Source organism: Procambarus clarkii, chromosome 18 (genome assembly GCF_040958095.1).
Source record: "Procambarus clarkii isolate CNS0578487 chromosome 18, FALCON_Pclarkii_2.0, whole genome shotgun sequence".
Lineage (NCBI taxonomy): Eukaryota > Metazoa > Arthropoda > Malacostraca > Decapoda > Cambaridae > Procambarus > Procambarus clarkii.
The window spans coordinates 47794868-47815330 of NC_091167.1; the positions used below are offsets into that span (position 1 = coordinate 47794868).

The window sequence follows — 20463 nt, forward strand, 5'->3', positions numbered from 1 at the left end:
GGTGATTCAGGACCAGACACTGCAGCTGAAGCGCTGGGTCGAGCACTACTCTGAACTATATGCCAGGGACAATGTGGTCAGCGAAGACGCCCTGAGCGCCATTGAGTGTCTGCCTGTGTTAATGGAGTTCGACAGCGAACCGACCCTGGAAGAACTCAGCGATGCCCAAGACTCCCTTGTTTCTGGTAAAGCTCCTGGCAAAGATGGCATTCCTGCTGAGACCTTGAAGTGCTGCAGAGGTAGCCTGCTCATGGAGCTGCATGAAATTCTCTGCCTCTGCTGGGAAGAAGGAGAGGTGCCACAGGACATGAGGGATGCCAACATCGTCACGCTGTATAAGAATAAAGGTGACACGGGCGTCAGCAACAACTACCGTGGAATCTCCCTCCTCAGTATTGTCTGAAAGCTGTTTGCTCGAGTCGCATTGAAGAGGCTCCAAGTACTTGCAGAGAGAGTCTATCCAGAATCACAATGCGGATTCAAAGCTGGCAGATCCACCATCGACATGGTCTTTTCCCTCAGACAACTGCAGGAGAAATGCAGGGAACAGAAGCAGCCACTCTTCGTAGCCTTCATAGATCTGACGAAGGCCTTCGACCTCGTCAGCAGGGATGGCCTGTTCAAGATCCTCCCCAAGATCGGATGCCCAACCAGGCTCCTCAGCATCATCAGATCTTTCCATGAGAACATGAGGGGCACCGTGGTCTTTGATGGCCTAACATCAGACGCCTTTGACATCCGAAGTGGACTAAAGCAGGGCTGCGTACTGGCTCCAACCCAATTCGGGATTTTCTTCGCAGTTATGCTGCGGCACGCCTTCGGATCTGTCACGGAAGGCATTTACCTCCGGAACAGGTCGGATGGAAAGCTCTTTAACCTCGCCAGGCTGAGAGCCAAGACGAAGGTTCGGCTGCGGTGTCTGCGTGACTTCCTCTTTGCCGACGACGCAGCAGTCACTGCCCACTCAGCTGAAGACCTCCAACGGCTCATAATCCGCTTCAGCAAGGCCTCTCAGACTTTCGGACTCACCATCAGTCTGAAGAAAACACAAGTCATGGGACAAGGAGTGGACTCCCCACCTGACATCAGCATCTCTGATTCCAAACTGGAAGTCGTTCACGACTTCGTGTACCTGGGCTCCACAATCTCTGACTCCCTCTCTCTTGATACGGAGCTAAACAAACGCATCGGTAAGGCATCTACTACCATGTCCAAACTGACAAAGAGAGTGTGGGCCAACAATAGGCTAACTGAGTATACTAAGATTCAGGTTTACAGAGCCTGTGTCCTGAGCACTCTCCTTTATGGCAGTGAGTCTTGGACACTCCACGCCCGTCAGGAAAGACAGCTGAATGCCTACCGCATGCGCTGCCTTCGACACATCTTGGACATCACCTGGCAGGACAAGGTGACAAACAACAATGTCTTGGGGAGAGCAAGAATCACCAGCATGTACACAATGCTGAAACAGAGACGAATGCGCTGGCTCGGCACGTTGTGCGAATGGGCGACGGCAGGATCCCCAAGGATCTCCTGTACGGAGAGCTGATGCAGGGAAAGCGTCCAACAGGCAAGCCCCAGCTACGGTACAAAGACGTATGCAAGAGCGACCTGAAAGCCATGGACGTCGATCTTGCTATATGGGAGACACTGGCTGCAGACCGTTCAGCCTGGGGGCAGTCTGTTCAAAGAGGTCTCTCCAAGTTCGAGGAGTCACTTGCCAAGGAATCGGAGGCACAGAGACAGAGAAGGAAAGTCAGTAGCCTGGAAGACAGACCAGAATCGGACTTCGTTTGTGCTCGGTGTGGGATGGACTGCCACTCTCGGATTGGCCTCATCAGTCACACCAGACGCTGTACCAGGATTGACAACTAGGGCGCAACTCCATAGTCTTCCGAGAATGAAGGATGCCTACTACTACTACTACTACCACAAACATGAAACTTCCGAATCAACTGTTGTTATTGTTATAAATAGCCTCCTGGTGCTTGGGAGCTTATTAACTGTTTAATAATTGTAAACAAAGCCGCCAATGATTGAGAAAAGATGAACAGGTTCGTAAGTGCTTGCGTAACTGCTTCGGAATCTGGCCCCATGCCTTCGTACCACGGAAAGACGAACAAACGGAGAAAAAACAGATAATTCTCTTTTAAATTCATAGATTATAAAGATTTGTACCTTCAAATGGACGTATGAGAGCGAGGTATTTAGGCAGCAGCGATGGCTTGAGGGAGGTTATTGATAAGGAGTCGGCAGGATAAGCAATAAAAAAATCAACAGCTTTGAGGCGCTTTGCCGTCGGTATTGTAAGGGTTGAAAAGTCCATTTGCTCTCGCTGGAGGAGACCAATGGTTCCGGTGAAGGTGCCGTTCGTCTCCACTCCCCAGGTGCGGTTCACAGCTTCATGGACATTGAAACTGGCGGTGAAAACGGCAAAGTTACGGCACCACAATCCGAGGAAAACAGCATCAGCGCTCTGTTTTAAAGATTGCGGTCTGTCAAGTGAATTAGGCTTTAAATGAAAATAATAGATTGCGCGTGTGTGTGTATACTCACCTAGTTGTACTCACTTAGTTGTGCTTGCCGGGGTTGAGCTCTGCCTCTTTGGTCCCGCCTCTCAACTGTCAATCAACTGGTGTACAGATTCCTGAACCTACTGTTCTCTATCATATCTACATTTGAAACTGTGTATGGAGTCAATCTCCACCACATCACTGCCTAATGCATTCCATCTGTTAACTACTCTGACACTGAAAAAGTTCTTTCAAATGTCCTTGTGGCTCATTTGGGTACTCAGTTTCCACCTGTGTCCCCTTGTTCGCGTACCACCCATATTAAACAGTTTATCTTTATCTACCCTAAAGGTCGGCCGAGCGGACAGCACGCTTGACTTGTGATCCTGTGGTCCCGGGTTCGATCCCGGGCGCCGGCGAGAAACAATGGGCAGAGTTTCTTTCACCCTATGCCCCTGTTACCTAGCAGTAAAATAGGTACCTGGGTGTTAGTCAGCTGTCACGGGCTGTTTCCTGGGGGATGGAGGCCTGGTCGAGGACCGGGCCGCGGGGACACTAAAAAGCCCCGAAATCATCTCAAGATAACCCTGTCAACTCCTTTGAGAATTTTGTAGGTAGTGATCATGTTTCCCTTTACTCTTCTGTCTTCCAGTGTCGCGAGGTGCATTTCCCGCACCCTTTCCTTGTAACTCATGCCTCTTAGTTCTGGGACTAGCCTAGTGGTATACCTCTGAACTTTTTCAAGTTTTGCCTTGTGCTTGACAAGGTACGGGCTCCATGCCGGGGCCGCATACTCCAGGATTGTTCTTCCATATGTGGTGTACAAAGTTCTGAACGATTCCTTACACAGGTTCCTGAAGGCAGTTCTGATGTTAGCCAGCCTCTCATATGCTGCAGATGTTATTCTTTTGATGGGAGCTTCAGGAGACAGGTTTGGTGTGATGTCAACTCCCAGATCTTTCTCTCTGTCCGTTTCATGAAGAACTTCATCCCCCATGAGCCGGTTTAGTAGGAGCCGGTCGGCCGAGCGGACAGCACGCTGGACTTGTGATCCTGTGGTCCTGGGTTCGATCCCAGGCGCCGGCGAGAAACAATGGGCAAAGTTTCTTTCGTCCTATGCCCCTGTTACCTAGCAGTAAAATAGGTACCTGGGTGTTAGTCAGCTGTCACGGCTGCTTCCTGGGGGTGGAGGCCTGGTCGAGGACCGGGCCGCGGGGACACTAAAGCCCCAAAATCAGCTCAAGATAACCCATTCGGTATCCTGTGTCTGGCCTACTGTTTCCACTGCCTAGTTTCATTACCTTACATTTACTCGGATTGAACCTTAGTAGCCATTTGTTGTACCATTCATTCAGTCTGTCTAGGTCATCTTGTAGCCTCATACTATCTTCCTCCATCTTAATCCTCATCAGAATTTTTGCATCATCAGCAAACAATGAGAGGAATCCATGGTGAGATCCCGTCTGGACCAACAGCCTTTCCCACATCCAGATCCAACAGGTATCTCTTAACTTCATCTGTCATAATTTCGAACCCTTCCAAGACCGCCTGGTTTACTGCCCCCTCTCCTAGCACAGTGACCTCACCTTGTTCTATTGTGAAGACCTCCTGGAACCTATTGTTGAGTACTTCACACACCTTTTTGTCATTCTCTGTATACCTGTCCTCACCTGTTCTAATTTTCATTACCTGTTCTTTCACTGTTGTTTTCCTCCTGATAAGACCGTGGAGTAGCTTTGGTTCGGTCTTGGCTTTGTTTGCTATATCATTTTCATAATTTTTCTCAGCTTCTCTTCTCACACTAACATACTCATTCCTGGTTCTCTGGTATCTCTCTGCTTTCTGGTGTTCTGTTATTTCGGTAGTGTCTCCACGCCCTTTTGTTCAGTTCCTTTGCATCCATACACGCTCTATTAAACCATAGATTCTTTTTTTGTTTCTCAGATTTTTTCTTTTGGGCCTGGATAAACATGTTTACTGACTTCTGACACTTTTGGGTTACATAGTCAATCATGTCTTGTTCAGAATTATCTCTGAGTTCTGTGTCCCATGGTATATCCCTTAGGAAACTTCTCATCTTCTCATAGTTCCCCTTTCGGTATGCCACCCTTTTGTTTCCTAGTTCTTTTTTGGGGGAGATAATTCCTAGCTCTACCAGGTACTCAAAGATCAATGTCAAAGGTACACTGTGATCACTCATTCCCAAGGGAGCTTCCAACTCAACTTCCCTTATATTCGACTCATTTAGGATAAATATCAGATCAAGTATGGCTAGTTCATCTTCCCCTCTCATCCTTGTTGGTCCCTTGATGTGTTGGCTTAGAAACTTTCTCGTTACCGTGTCAAACATCTTAGATCTCTATGTATTTGGTCCTCCAGATACATGGAGAGAGAGAGAGAGAGAGAGAGAGAGAGAGAGAGAGTGTGTGTGTGTGTGTGTGTGTGTGTGTGTGTGTGTGTGTGTGTGTGTGTGTGTGTGTGTGTGTGTGTGTGTGTGTGTGTGTGTGTGTGTGTGTGTGTGTGTGCATGTATGTGTGTGTGTGTGTGTGTGTGTGTACTCACCTAGTTGTGTTTGCGGGGGTTGAGCTCTGGCTCTTTGGTCCCGCCTCTCAACCGTCAATCAACAGGTGTACAGATTCCTGAGCCTATTGGGCTCTATCATATCTACACTTGAAACTGTGTATGGAGTCAGCCTCCACCACATCACCCCCTAATGCATTCCATTTGTCAACCACTCTGACACTAAAAAAGTTCTTTCTAATATCTCTGTGGCTCATTTGGGCACTCAGTTTCCACCTGTGTCCCCTTGTGCGTGTTCCCCTTGTGATAAATAGACTGTCTTTATCTACCCTATCAATCCCCTTCAGAATCTTGAATGTGGTGATCATGTCCCCCCTAACTCTTCTGTCTTCCAGCGAAGTGAGGTTTAATTCCCGTAGTCTCTCCTCGTAGCTCATACCTCTCAGCTCGGGTACTAGTCTGGTGGCAAACCTTTGAACCTTTTCCAGTTTAGTCTTATCCTTGACTAGATATGGACTCCATGCTGGGGCTGCATACTCCAGGATTGGCCTGACATATGTGGTATACAAAGTTCTGAATGATTCTTTACACAAGTTTCTGAATGCCGTTCGTATGTTGGCCAGCCTGGCATATGCCGCTGATGTTATCCGCTTGATATGTGCTGCAGGAGACAGGTCTGGCGTGATATCAACCCCCAAGTCTTTTTCCTTCTCTGACTCCTGAAGAATTTCCTCTCCCAGATGATACCTTGTATCTGTGTGTGTGTGTGTGTGTGTGTGTGTGTGTGTGTGTGTGTGTGTGTGTGTGTGTGTGTGTGTGTGTGTACTCACCTATTTGTGGTTGTGGGGGTTGAGCATTGGCTCTTTGGTCCCGCCTCTCAACTGTCAATCAACTGGTGTACAGATTCCTGAACCTACTGGGCTCTATCATATCTACATTTAAAACTGTGTATGGAGTCAGCCTCCACCACATCACTGCCTAATGCATTCCATCCGTTAACTACTCTGACACTGAAAAAGTTCCATCTAACGTCTCTGTGGCTCATGTGGGTACTCAGTTTCCACCTGTGTCCCCTTGTTCGCGTCCCACCAGTGTTGAATAGTTTATCCTTGTTTACCCGGTCGATTCCTCTGAGGATTTTGTAGGTTGTGATCATGTCTCCCCTTACTCTTCTGTCTTCCAGTGTCGTAAGGTGCATTTCCCGCAGCCTTTCCTCGTAACTCATGCCTCTTAGTTCTGGGACTAGTCTAGTGGCATACCTTTGGACTTTTTCCAGCTTCGTCTTGTGCTTGACAAGGTACGGGCTCCATGCTGGGGCCGCATACTCCAGGATTGGTCTTACATATGTGGTGTACAAGATTCTGAATGATTCCTTACACAGGTTTCAGAACGTTGTTCTGATGTTAGCCAGCCTCGCATATGCCGCAGACGTTATTCTTTTTATGTGGGCTTCAGGAGACAGGTTTGGTGTGATATCAACTCCTAGATCTTTCTCTCTGTTCGTTTCATTAAGTACTTCATCTCCTATTCTGTATCCTGTGTTTGGCCTCCTATTTCCACCACCTAGTTTCATTACTTTGCATTTACTCGGGTTGAACTTCAACAGCCATTTGTTGGACCATTCACTCAGTCTGTCTAGGTCATCTTGTAGCCTCCTACTATCGTCCTCAGTTTCAATCCTCCTCATAATTTTTGCATCATCGGCAAACATTGAGAGAAACGATTCTATACCCTCTGGAAGATCATTTACATATATCAGAAACAGTATAGGTCCAAGGACTGACCCCTGCGGTACTCCACTCGTAACGTCTCGCCAATCTGAGACCTCACCCCTCACACTGACTCGTTGTCTCCTGTTACTTAGGTACTCCTGTATCTAACGGAGTACCTTCCCTTTCACTCCAGCCTGCATCTCCAGTTTTTTCACTAGCCTCTTGTGTGGCACTGTGTCAAAGGCTTTCTGACAATCCAAAAATATGCAGTCTGCCCACCCTTCTCTTTCTTGCCTTATTTTTGTTGCCTGGTCGTAGAATTCAAGTAACCCTGTGAGGCAGGACCTGCCATCCCTGAATCCATGTTGATGCTGTGTTACAAAGTTCTTTCGCTCCAGGTGCTCCACTAGCTTTCTTCGCACAATCTTCTCCATCATCTTGCATGGTATGCAGGTTAGGGACACTGGTCTGTAATTCAGTGCCTCCTGTCTATCCCCTTTCCTGTATATCGGGACTACGTTAGCTGCTTTCCAAATTTCTGGCAGTTCCCCTGTTGCCAGTGATTTGTTATACACCATGGAGAGCGGGAGGCACAGTTCTTCTGCTCCTTCCTGTGTGTGTGTGTGTGTGTGTGTGTGTGTGTGTGTGTGTGTGTGTGTGTGTGTGTGTGTGTGTGTGTGTGTGTGTGTGTGTGTGTGTGTGTGTGTGTACTCACCTAGTTGTGTTCCCGGGGGTTGAGCTCTGGCTCTTTGGTCCCGCCTCTCAACCGTCAATCAACAGGTGTACAGATTCCTGAGCCTATTGGGCTCTATCATATCTACACTTGAAACTGTGTATGGAGTCAGCCTCCACCACATCATTTCCTAATGCATTCCATTTGTCAACCACTCTGACACTAAAAAAGTGCTTTCTAATATCTCTGTGGCTCATTTGGGCACTCAGTTTCCACCTGTGTCCCCATGTGTTAAATAGCCTGTCTTTATCTACCCTATCAATTCCCTTCAGAATCTTGAATGTGGTGATCATGTCCCCCCTAACTCTTCTGTCTTCCAGCGAAGTGAAGTTTAATTCTCGTAGTCTCTCCTCGTACCTCATACCTCTCAGCTCGGGTACTAGTCTGGTGGCAAACTTTTGAACCTTTTCCAGTTTAGTCTTGTCCTTGACTAGATATGGACTCCATGCTGGGGCTGCATACTCCAGGATTGGCCTAACATATGTGGTATACAATGTTCTGAATGATTCTTTACACAAGTTTCTGAATGCCGTTCGTATGATGGCCAGCCTGGCATATGCCGCTGATGTTATCCTCTTGATATGTGCTGCAGGAGACAGGTCTGGCGTGATATCAACCCCCAAGTCTTTTTCTTTCTCTGACTCCTGAAGAATTTACTCTGCCAGATGATACCTTGTATCTGGCCTCCTGCTCCCTACACTTATCTTCATTACATTTCATTTGGTTGGGATAAACTCTAACAACCATTTGTTCGACCATTCCTTCAGCTTGTCTAGGTCTTTTTGAAGCCTCAAACAGTCCTCTTCTGTTTTAATCCTTCTCATAATTTTAGCATCGTCCGCAAACATTGAGAGAAATGAATCGATACCCTCCGGGAGATCATTTACATATATCAGAAACAAGATAGGACCGAGTACAGAGCCCTGTGGGACTCCACTGGTGACTTCACGCCAATCACAGGTCTCACCCCTCACCGTAATTCTCTGCTTCCTATTGCTTAGGTACTCCCTTATCCACTGGAGCACCTTACCAGCTACACCTGCCTGTCTCTCTAGCTTATGTACCAGCCTCTTATGCGGTACTGTGTCAAAGGCTTTCCGACAATCCAAGAATGTGTGTGTGTGTGTGTGTGTGTGTGTGTGTGTGTGTGTGTGTGTGTGTGTGTGTGTGTGTGTGTGTGTGTGTGTGTGTGTTTGTTTGTGTGTGTGTGTGTGCGCGCGCGCGCGCGTACTCACCTGTCTGTTCTTGGAGGGTCGGGAGGGTCGATATATTTGACTCTGTCCCGCTTTTTGAGCATTGTTAGTTTAGTTCTATGATAAATTTCACTAGTTTTCTTATCATATTTAAATTGAAAACTGCGTAGTGAAGTTTTTTCGAAAACTACCTCATTTACTCCCATATTTGTAACTTATCTGTGTTTCTAGCTGCCTCTGAATTCTTCTTCTTCTACTGTTTTATCATTTGAACTGTGCATTCATGTCTTCTTTTTCAATCCTTCTTAGATTCTTGTCCATCGTTATTCTATCTGCCTTATTCTCTCTTTTCTTCAGTGTTTAGAAGTCCAGTTCTCTCAGTCTTTATTCATAGTTCTGGCCCTATAGCTCATAAATAATATAGAGCAAGGCTTAGGAGTGAGCCGTGATATATATTTTTGGACCATTTCTAGTTCAATTTGTGTTTCATTAGATAGGAGTTCCAAGCTGGTGCAAAATACTCAATAATATGTGTCACAAAGGATGTTTACAGTGCTCGGAAGGGATCTTTATACAGGTTGTTGAAGGTAACCAGACGTGTGTTAGAATGGCATATGCTGCTGTCGTTATTCTGCTCATGTGTTCCTCTGGTATTAGATTTTTCGTCATGTTCACTCCTAAGTTATTATTATTATTATTTGTGGGAGGGAGAGAAGGGATCAGAGAATGGAAATTGTCTTCTCTTCATTCTGTATGGTATTTAGAGTCATTTGACTCCAGTTTCTATCTTAATAAACTTGCATTTATCAGGGATAAAGGCTAATATAATTTTCAGACCATCATTGTGTCAGTGTGTGTTTGCGTGTGTACTTTGTTTGTAATAACTCATTTTAAATCAAACATTTTAGTTGGCAGGTTTAATCTTACGTGAAGTTGAGTTTGTGGGCGAAGGTGTGGATGAGCCGGGCGTCAGTGGAGTCGGTCAACACAATGGCTGTTCCGGGGGTCTCGCTGACTCGCTGGTAGTCAAGATACGGTAAGACAACAGATGCTGTTACTACTTTCATCTTGTTGCCCATGAAGTCTTTCAAGCTTTCTGAAACGGTTGGATATATCTTGAATATAATTAATAGAAAGAAAAATTAGTTTATGTTGAATTCTTTTCATCGAAAATTCTTCTGAACCAATATATTCGGGAATATGATTTACTTCTTATTCCTACAATAACGTCTGTCCTCCATACACAGCTATTTCCGAGTATTTAATTGTAAATTAAATGAAACAGTTATCTCACTGTAAGGTAAGTTTTATTTTAAAGTTATTTTTGTAAAATATATATTTAAAATTAAAATAATATATATTTAATTTTTATTCCCCAAAAATGCTTTATAATGTATAAGCAAAGATGTATTATGAACACTTACAATAACTAATAACGTACAATAACTACGGATGGTTTAAAAAAAATATCTCTGAGTTTGTGAAACATATTGCAGCAAAAATTAATAAAAGTTTGTGGAAGAAATGTGTTAAATGTTCACAACAAAAGTTGCGGAAGAAATATTGCAGCACACCAGAAGGCGCTCAGGTCTAATGTAATTCTTTGCTTTTTCTTAATTTTAAATAATTATGTGAATGAATTTACCACCTGATATACTTATGTACTAAGCAAGTAAGTTGGTATGATATTGAAGTCGTACTTCAATAGGTATGCAATAAGAATGCAATTAAATAGATAAGCAATAATAATAGTATAACTACTTTTACGAGCAGAAGAATACTCAAAATAAGAGTCCTCTCCACGCTTCATGAGTTATTACACTCCAAGAACCCTCAATTTCTTGATTCTGAAATTTCATTTTTCTACGAATCATTCTTTCGTCTTGGTTATCACTTACATTTTATCAACTGTGCCTACTCTCAAACTAAAAGAAATTTCTTTCATCCTAAATCTACTTCCAACATTATTAGCCCTGTACTGTACCTTCCCTTCATATCTGAACTCAAAACTCTTACTAATACCTTTCGTCGTCTTGACATAAAGCTCTACTTTCGACAAACTAATACACTTCGTAGCCATCTAGTTCACACTTTTCCTCCTGCTTCTAATGCCGCTGGTGTCTACTCTATTTCCTGTTCGTCTTGTCCACTCCAATACTTTGGTGAAACTGGCGGTACACTAAATGACAGACTTAAGGAACACAAAAGAAGTGTTAAGTCTGCAGACACAAACAATGCTCTCTTCTGTAATGTTAGGGATTCTAATCATCCTATTGATTGGTATTCCTCTAAAATAATATTTCCTGCCTCTACTCTACACAGACGCTGTCTTGTCGAATCAGCTCTGATACACATCCTACCCAATATGAGTCTTGGCTTTGTTGCTGTTGACTCTTCCCTTTCTCAGTATATACTCAAATGTTCTAAACGTTCTAACAAACGTAACCTAATATAAGACTACCCTTCCTTTCATCTTTCTTTCTCTTGTTTTCTCTTATGATCTCTTTCTTACTCCTATTATTACATCCTTTATTTTTTTTTTTAGATACATACAAGAGTTGTTACATTCTTGTACAGCCACTAGTACGCGTGCAGCGTTTCGGGCAAGTCCCTGGAATACGATCCCCTACCGCGAAGAATCGTTTTTTCATCCAAGTACACATTTTACTGTTGCGTTAAACAGAGGCTACAGTTAAGGAATTGCGCCCAGTAAATCCTCCCCGGTCAGGATACGAACCCATGACATAGCGCTCGCGGAACGCTAGGCGAGTGTCTTACCACTACACCACGGAGACTACGACTTATTACACCTTTTCTTCAGTACTTTTCTCCTTGCTCTTATCTTCTTCTAAGATTTCCATCTCCTCACCTCTCTCTTGCCTATTAAAAGTATTTGCCTCCCTTACCTCATCACTATCGACTTGATAATGGTCCAGGACGGACCAAAGCATCGTCGAAGCTTCAATTTCTAGTGTGTGGTTTGGTCAACATTTTTCAGCCACATTATTATGACTCATCATCTGCATAATCTATTAACATCCCAATAATGCTCCAATAACACGACCTGGTTATAAACTCACACTCAGGTTATCAGTTGCTGCTGGTTGCACGAGGGTGAAGTGTGTACAGGAAAAGTGAACATTTTATAAGGAAACAAAGAAAATTTATTGAGGGATTATTAGATATTCTTCCTGAATTATTAATTTTGTGCATAATTTTTTTTTAAATGATGCTTGTAGGAGTCACTTGATTTGTCCAAAAGCTTTTCAAAGCTACCTTTAAACTAGAGCTAATTAAAAGGTCAGACTGGTTTATTAGATGTGGGGTTGTCATACATATTCGAAGTAAATTATGATGCTAACGGGCACTCATGTGATATTTTTCGACCGCAGCTGTTTTGACGGTCAGTCTGGAGATTTCGTAACCTTCAATACGCTTTAAATTTATTAATTAAACGAAGATTTTGAACAGTACCTCCCTTCTAGCAGTGAGAACTTACCTTGGAAGAGGTCGTCCCAAGGAAGGTCGGGTGAGTAAACGTTGAAGTTCTGGAGAAGTTGGACGTCCGGGTCCCCGTTGTTGCAGTACAGACACCGCCGGTACACCCTCACACCCCCTTCTGTTGATGCTGCCAGTGTGGTCACGAACAATAAATATTAAAAGATAAATAAATACAATACGAACAATATATATATATATATATATATAAGCCTATACTTGCATAAACCACAAGTGAAGATAAACAATCTTTGGACAACACCCACCAGTGGGACTCGAACCCAGAAAGCACAACTACCTTCCAGTAGCTGGCATAACTAGTATGCTTTAACCCACTACGCCATCAGACCTTACAAAAGAAGTAGATAGTTCGAGATATATATATCTCAAACATCTCTACCTCCCGAAGGCACCAGATGAGTGAGGGGTCAGTCTGCAATTTTCGTCAAGCCACTGTCAATGTGAGAGAACTCGTGTCCAGCTTATAAGCCTATACTTGCATAAACCACAAGTGAAGATAAACAATCTTTGGACAACACCCACCAGTGGGACTCGAACCCAGAAAGCACAACTACCTTCCAGTAGCTGGCATAACTAGTATGCTTTAACCCACTACGCCATCAGACCTTACAAAAGAAGTAGATAGTTCGAGATATATATATCTCAAACATCTCTACCTCCCGAAGGCACCAGATGAGTGAGGGGTCAGTCTGCAATTTTCGTCAAGCCACTGTCAATGTGAGAGAACTCGTGTCCAGCTTATAAGCCTATACTTGCATAAACCACAAGTGAAGATAAACAATCTTTGGACAACACCCACCAGTGGGACTCGAACCCAGAAAGCACAACTACCTTCCAGTAGCTGACATAACTAGTATGCTTTAACCCACTACGCCATCAGACCTTACAAAAGAAGTAGATAGTTCGAGATATATATATCTCAAACATCTCTACCTCCCGAAGGCACCAGATGAGTGAGGGGTCAGTCTGCAATTTTCGTCAAGCCACTGTCAATGTGAGAGAACTCGTGTCCAGCTTATAAGCCTATACTTGCATAAACCACAAGTGAAGATAAACAATCTTTGGACAACACCCACCAGTGGGACTCGAACCCAGAAAGCACAACTACCTTCCAGTAGCTGGCATAACTAGTATGCTTTAACCCACTACGCCATCAGACCTTACAAAAGAAGTAGATAGTTCGAGATATATATATCTCAAACATCTCTACCTCCCGAAGGCACCAGATGAGTGAGGGGTCAGTCTGCAATTTTCGTCAAGCCACTGTCAATGTGAGAGAACTCGTGTCCAGCTTATAAGCCTATACTTGCATAAACCACAAGTGAAGATAAACAATCTTTGGACAACACCCACCAGTGGGACTCGAACCCAGAAAGCACAACTACCTTCCAGTAGCTGGCATAACTAGTATGCTTTAACCCACTACGCCATCAGACCTTACAAAAGAAGTAGATAGTTCGAGATATATATATCTCAAACATCTCTACCTCCCGAAGGCACCAGATGAGTGAGGGGTCAGTCTGCAATTTTCGTCAAGCCACTGTCAATGTGAGAGAACTCGTGTCCAGCTTATAAGCCTATACTTGCATAAACCACAAGTGAAGATAAACAATCTTTGGACAACACCCACCAGTGGGACTCGAACCCAGAAAGCACAACTACCTTCCAGTAGCTGGCATAACTAGTATGCTTTAACCCACTACGCCATCAGACCTTACAAAAGAAGTAGATAGTTCGAGATATATATATCTCAAACATCTCTACCTCCCGAAGGCACCAGATGAGTGAGGGGTCAGTCTGCAATTTTCGTCAAGCCACTGTCAATGTGAGAGAACTCGTGTCCAGCTTATAAGCCTATACTTGCATAAACCACAAGTGAAGATAAACAATCTTTGGACAACACCCACCAGTGGGACTCGAACCCAGAAAGCACAACTACCTTCCAGTAGCTGGCATAACTAGTATGCTTTAACCCACTACGCCATCAGACCTTACAAAAGAAGTAGATAGTTCGAGATATATATATCTCAAACATCTCTACCTCCCGAAGGCACCAGATGAGTGAGGGGTCAGTCTGCAATTTTCGTCAAGCCACTGTCAATGTGAGAGAACTCGTGTCCAGCTTATAAGCCTATACTTGCATAAACCACAAGTGAAGATAAACAATCTTTGGACAACACCCACCAGTGGGACTCGAACCCAGAAAGCACAACTACCTTCCAGTAGCTGGCATAACTAGTATGCTTTAACCCACTACGCCATCAGACCTTACAAAAGAAGTAGATAGTTCGAGATATATATATCTCAAACATCTCTACCTCCCGAAGGCACCAGATGAGTGAGGGGTCAGTCTGCAATTTTCGTCAAGCCACTGTCAATGTGAGAGAACTCGTGTCCAGCTTATAAGCCTATACTTGCATAAACCACAAGTGAAGATAAACAATCTTTGGACAACACCCACCAGTGGGACTCGAACCCAGAAAGCACAACTACCTTCCAGTAGCTGGCATAACTAGTATGCTTTAACCCACTACGCCATCAGACCTTACAAAAGAAGTAGATAGTTCGAGATATATATATCTCAAACATCTCTACCTCCCGAAGGCACCAGATGAGTGAGGGGTCAGTCTGCAATTTTCGTCAAGCCACTGTCAATGTGAGAGAACTCGTGTCCAGCTTATAAGCCTATACTTGCATAAACCACAAGTGAAGATAAACAATCTTTGGACAACACCCACCAGTGGGACTCGAACCCAGAAAGCACAACTACCTTCCAGTAGCTGGCATAACTAGTATGCTTTAACCCACTACGCCATCAGACCTTACAAAAGAAGTAGATAGTTCGAGATATATATATCTCAAACATCTCTACCTCCCGAAGGCACCAGATGAGTGAGGGGTCAGTCTGCAATTTTCGTCAAGCCACTGTCAATGTGAGAGAACTCGTGTCCAGCTTATAAGCCTATACTTGCATAAACCACAAGTGAAGATAAACAATCTTTGGACAACACCCACCAGTGGGACTCGAACCCAGAAAGCACAACTACCTTCCAGTAGCTGGCATAACTAGTATGCTTTAACCCACTACGCCATCAGACCTTACAAAAGAAGTAGATAGTTCGAGATATATATATCTCAAACATCTCTACCTCCCGAAGGCACCAGATGAGTGAGGGGTCAGTCTGCAATTTTCGTCAAGCCACTGTCAATGTGAGAGAACTCGTGTCCAGCTTATAAGCCTATACTTGCATAAACCACAAGTGAAGATAAACAATCTTTGGACAACACCCACCAGTGGGACTCGAACCCAGAAAGCACAACTACCTTCCAGTAGCTGGCATAACTAGTATGCTTTAACCCACTACGCCATCAGACCTTACAAAAGAAGTAGATAGTTCGAGATATATATATCTCAAACATCTCTACCTCCCGAAGGCACCAGATGAGTGAGGGGTCAGTCTGCAATTTTCGTCAAGCCACTGTCAATGTGAGAGAACTCGTGTCCAGCTTATAAGCCTATACTTGCATAAACCACAAGTGAAGATAAACAATCTTTGGACAACACCCACCAGTGGGACTCGAACCCAGAAAGCACAACTACCTTCCAGTAGCTGGCATAACTAGTATGCTTTAACCCACTACGCCATCAGACCTTACAAAAGAAGTAGATAGTTCGAGATATATATATCTCAAACATCTCTACCTCCCGAAGGCACCAGATGAGTGAGGGGTCAGTCTGCAATTTTCGTCAAGCCACTGTCAATGTGAGAGAACTCGTGTCCAGCTTATAAGCCTATACTTGCATAAACCACAAGTGAAGATAAACAATCTTTGGACAACACCCACCAGTGGGACTCGAACCCAGAAAGCACAACTACCTTCCAGTAGCTGGCATAACTAGTATGCTTTAACCCACTACGCCATCAGACCTTACAAAAGAAGTAGATAGTTCGAGATATATATATCTCAAACATCTCTACCTCCCGAAGGCACCAGATGAGTGAGGGGTCAGTCTGCAATTTTCGTCAAGCCACTGTCAATGTGAGAGAACTCGTGTCCAGCTTATAAGCCTATACTTGCATAAACCACAAGTGAAGATAAACAATCTTTGGACAACACCCACCAGTGGGACTCGAACCCAGAAAGCACAACTACCTTCCAGTAGCTGGCATAACTAGTATGCTTTAACCCACTACGCCATCAGACCTTACAAAAGAAGTAGATAGTTCGAGATATATATATCTCAAACATCTCTACCTCCCGAAGGCACCAGATGAGTGAGGGGTCAGTCTGCAATTTTCGTCAAGCCACTGTCAATGTGAGAGAACTCGTGTCCAGCTTATAAGCCTATACTTGCATAAACCACAAGTGAAGATAAACAATCTTTGGACAACACCCACCAGTGGGACTCGAACCCAGAAAGCACAACTACCTTCCAGTAGCTGGCATAACTAGTATGCTTTAACCCACTACGCCATCAGACCTTACAAAAGAAGTAGATAGTTCGAGATATATATATCTCAAACATCTCTACCTCCCGAAGGCACCAGATGAGTGAGGGGTCAGTCTGCAATTTTCGTCAAGCCACTGTCAATGTGAGAGAACTCGTGTCCAGCTTATAAGCCTATACTTGCATAAACCACAAGTGAAGATAAACAATCTTTGGACAACACCCACCAGTGGGACTCGAACCCAGAAAGCACAACTACCTTCCAGTAGCTGGCATAACTAGTATGCTTTAACCCACTACGCCATCAGACCTTACAAAAGAAGTAGATAGTTCGAGATATATATATCTCAAACATCTCTACCTCCCGAAGGCACCAGATGAGTGAGGGGTCAGTCTGCAATTTTCGTCAAGCCACTGTCAATGTGAGAGAACTCGTGTCCAGCTTATAAGCCTATACTTGCATAAACCACAAGTGAAGATAAACAATCTTTGGACAACACCCACCAGTGGGACTCGAACTCAGAAAGCACAACTACCTTCCAGTAGCTGGCATAACTAGTATGCTTTAACCCACTACGCCATCAGACCTTACAAAAGAAGTAGATAGTTCGAGATATATATATCTCAAACATCTCTACCTCCCGAAGGCACCAGATGAGTGAGGGGTCAGTCTGCAATTTTCGTCAAGCCACTGTCAATGTGAGAGAACTCGTGTCCAGCTTATAAGCCTATACTTGCATAAACCACAAGTGAAGATAAACAATCTTTGGACAACACCCACCAGTGGGACTCGAACCCAGAAAGCACAACTACCTTCCAGTAGCTGGCATAACTAGTATGCTTTAACCCACTACGCCATCAGACCTTACAAAAGAAGTAGATAGTTCGAGATATATATATCTCAAACATCTCTACCTCCCGAAGGCACCAGATGAGTGAGGGGTCAGTCTGCAATTTTCGTCAAGCCACTGTCAATGTGAGAGAACTCGTGTCCAGCTTATAAGCCTATACTTGCATAAACCACAAGTGAAGATAAACAATCTTTGGACAACACCCACCAGTGGGACTCGAACCCAGAAAGCACAACTACCTTCCAGTAGCTGGCATAACTAGTATGCTTTAACCCACTACGCCATCAGACCTTACAAAAGAAGTAGATAGTTCGAGATATATATATCTCAAACATCTCTACCTCCCGAAGGCACCAGATGAGTGAGGGGTCAGTCTGCAATTTTCGTCAAGCCACTGTCAATGTGAGAGAACTCGTGTCCAGCTTATAAGCCTATACTTGCATAAACCACAAGTGAAGATAAACAATCTTTGGACAACACCCACCAGTGGGACTCGAACCCAGAAAGCACAACTACCTTCCAGTAGCTGGCATAACTAGTATGCTTTAACCCACTACGCCATCAGACCTTACAAAAGAAGTAGATAGTTCGAGATATATATATCTCAAACATCTCTACCTCCCGAAGGCACCAGATGAGTGAGGGGTCAGTCTGCAATTTTCGTCAAGCCACTGTCAATGTGAGAGAACTCGTGTCCAGCTTATAAGCCTATACTTGCATAAACCACAAGTGAAGATAAACAATCTTTGGACAACACCCACCAGTGGGACTCGAACCCAGAAAGCACAACTACCTTCCAGTAGCTGGCATAACTAGTATGCTTTAACCCACTACGCCATCAGACCTTACAAAAGAAGTAGATAGTTCGAGATATATATATCTCAAACATCTCTACCTCCCGAAGGCACCAGATGAGTGAGGGGTCAGTCTGCAATTTTCGTCAAGCCACTGTCAATGTGAGAGAACTCGTGTCCAGCTTATAAGCCTATACTTGCATAAACCACAAGTGAAGATAAACAATCTTTGGACAACACCCACCAGTGGGACTCGAACCCAGAAAGCACAACTACCTTCCAGTAGCTGGCATAACTAGTATGCTTTAACCCACTACGCCATCAGACCTTACAAAAGAAGTAGATAGTTCGAGATATATATATCTCAAACATCTCTACCTCCCGAAGGCACCAGATGAGTGAGGGGTCAGTCTGCAATTTTCGTCAAGCCACTGTCAATGTGAGAGAACTCGTGTCCAGCTTATAAGCCTATACTTGCATAAACCACAAGTGAAGATAAACAATCTTTGGACAACACCCACCAGTGGGACTCGAACCCAGAAAGCACAACTACCTTCCAGTAGCTGGCATAACTAGTATGCTTTAACCCACTACGCCATCAGACCTTACAAAAGAAGTAGATAGTTCGAGATATATATATCTCAAACATCTCTACCTCCCGAAGGCACCAGATGAGTGAGGGGTCAGTCTGCAATTTTCGTCAAGCCACTGTCAATGTGAGAGAACTCGTGTCCAGCTTATAAGCCTATACTTGCATAAACCACAAGTGAAGATAAACAATCTTTGGACAACACCCACCAGTGGGACTCGAACCCAGAAAGCACAACTACCTTCCAGTAGTTGGCATAACTAGTATGCTTTAACCCACTACGCCATCAGACCTTACAAAAGAAGTAGATAGTTCGAGATATATATATCTCAAACATCTCTACCTCCCGAAGGCACCAGATGAGTGAGGGGTCAGTCTGCAATTTTCGTCAAGCCACTGTCAATGTGAGAGAACTCGTGTCCAGCTTATAAGCCTATACTTGCATAAACCACAAGTGAAGATAAACAATCTTTGGACAACACCCACCAGTGGGACTCGAACCCAGAAAGCACAACTACCTTCCAGTAGCTGGCATAACTAGTATGCTTTAACCCACTACGCCATCAGACCTTACAAAAGAAGTAGATAGTTCGAGATATATATATCTCAAACATCTCTACCTCCCGAAGGCACCAGATGAGTGAGGGGTCAGTCTGCAATTTTCGTCAAGCCACTGTCAATGTGAGAGAACTCGTGTCCAGCTTATAAGCCTATACTTGCATAAACCACAAGTGAAGATAAACAATCTTTGGACAACACCCACCAGTGGGACTCGAACCCAGAAAGCACAACTACCTTCCAGTAGCTGGCATAACTAGTATGCTTTAACCCACTACGCCATCAGACCTTACAAAAGAAGTAGATAGTTCGAGATATATATATCTCAAACATCTCTACCTCCCGAAGGCACCAGATGAGTGAGGGGTCAGTCTGCAATTTTCGTCAAGCCACTGTCAATGTGAGAGAACTCGTGTCCAGCTTATAAGCCTATACTTGCATAAACCACAAGTGAAGATAAACAATCTTTGGACAACACCCACCAGTGGGACTCGAACCCAGAAAGCACAACTACCTTCCAGTAGCTGGCATAACTAGTATGCTTTAACCCACTACGCCATCAGACCTTACAAAAGAAGTAGATAGTTCGAGATATATATATCTCAAACATCTCTACCTCCCGAAGGCACCAGATGAGTGAGGGGTCAGTCTGCAATTTTCGTCAAGCCACTGTCAATGTGAGAGAACTCGTGTCCAGCTTATAATCCTATACTTGCATAAACCACAAGTGAAGATAAACAATCTTTGGACAACACCCACCAGTGGGACTCGAACCCAGAAAGCACAACTACCTTCCAGTAGCTGGCATAACTAGTATGCTTTAACCCACTACGCCATCAGACCTTACAAAAGAAGTAGATAGTTCGAGATATATATATCTCAAACATCTCTACCTCCCGAAGGCACCAGATGAGTGAGGGGTCAGTCTGCAATTTTCGTCAAGCCACTGTCAATGTGAGAGAACTCGTGTCCAGCTTATAAGCCTATACTTGCATAAACCACAAGTGAAGATAAACAATCTTTGGACAACA

The 20463-nt window shown here is 44.2% G+C and overlaps 1 protein-coding gene across 1 annotated transcript in view; it reads right to left on the minus strand.

The window, feature by feature from the left end:
- Positions 1 to 2155: 2155 nt before the first annotated feature.
- LOC123754661 (uncharacterized) overlaps positions 2156 to 20463 on the minus strand; it is a 42789-nt gene continuing 24481 nt past the window's right edge. Inside the window, exons 2-4 of the mRNA XM_069326884.1 lie at positions 12171 to 12299; positions 9599 to 9767; positions 2156 to 2417 (exon numbers count right to left, since the gene is read on the minus strand). Coding sequence (XP_069182985.1) covers positions 2156 to 2417; positions 9599 to 9767; positions 12171 to 12299 — 560 coding nt within the window. The remainder of the gene's footprint in view (positions 2418 to 9598; positions 9768 to 12170; positions 12300 to 20463) is intronic.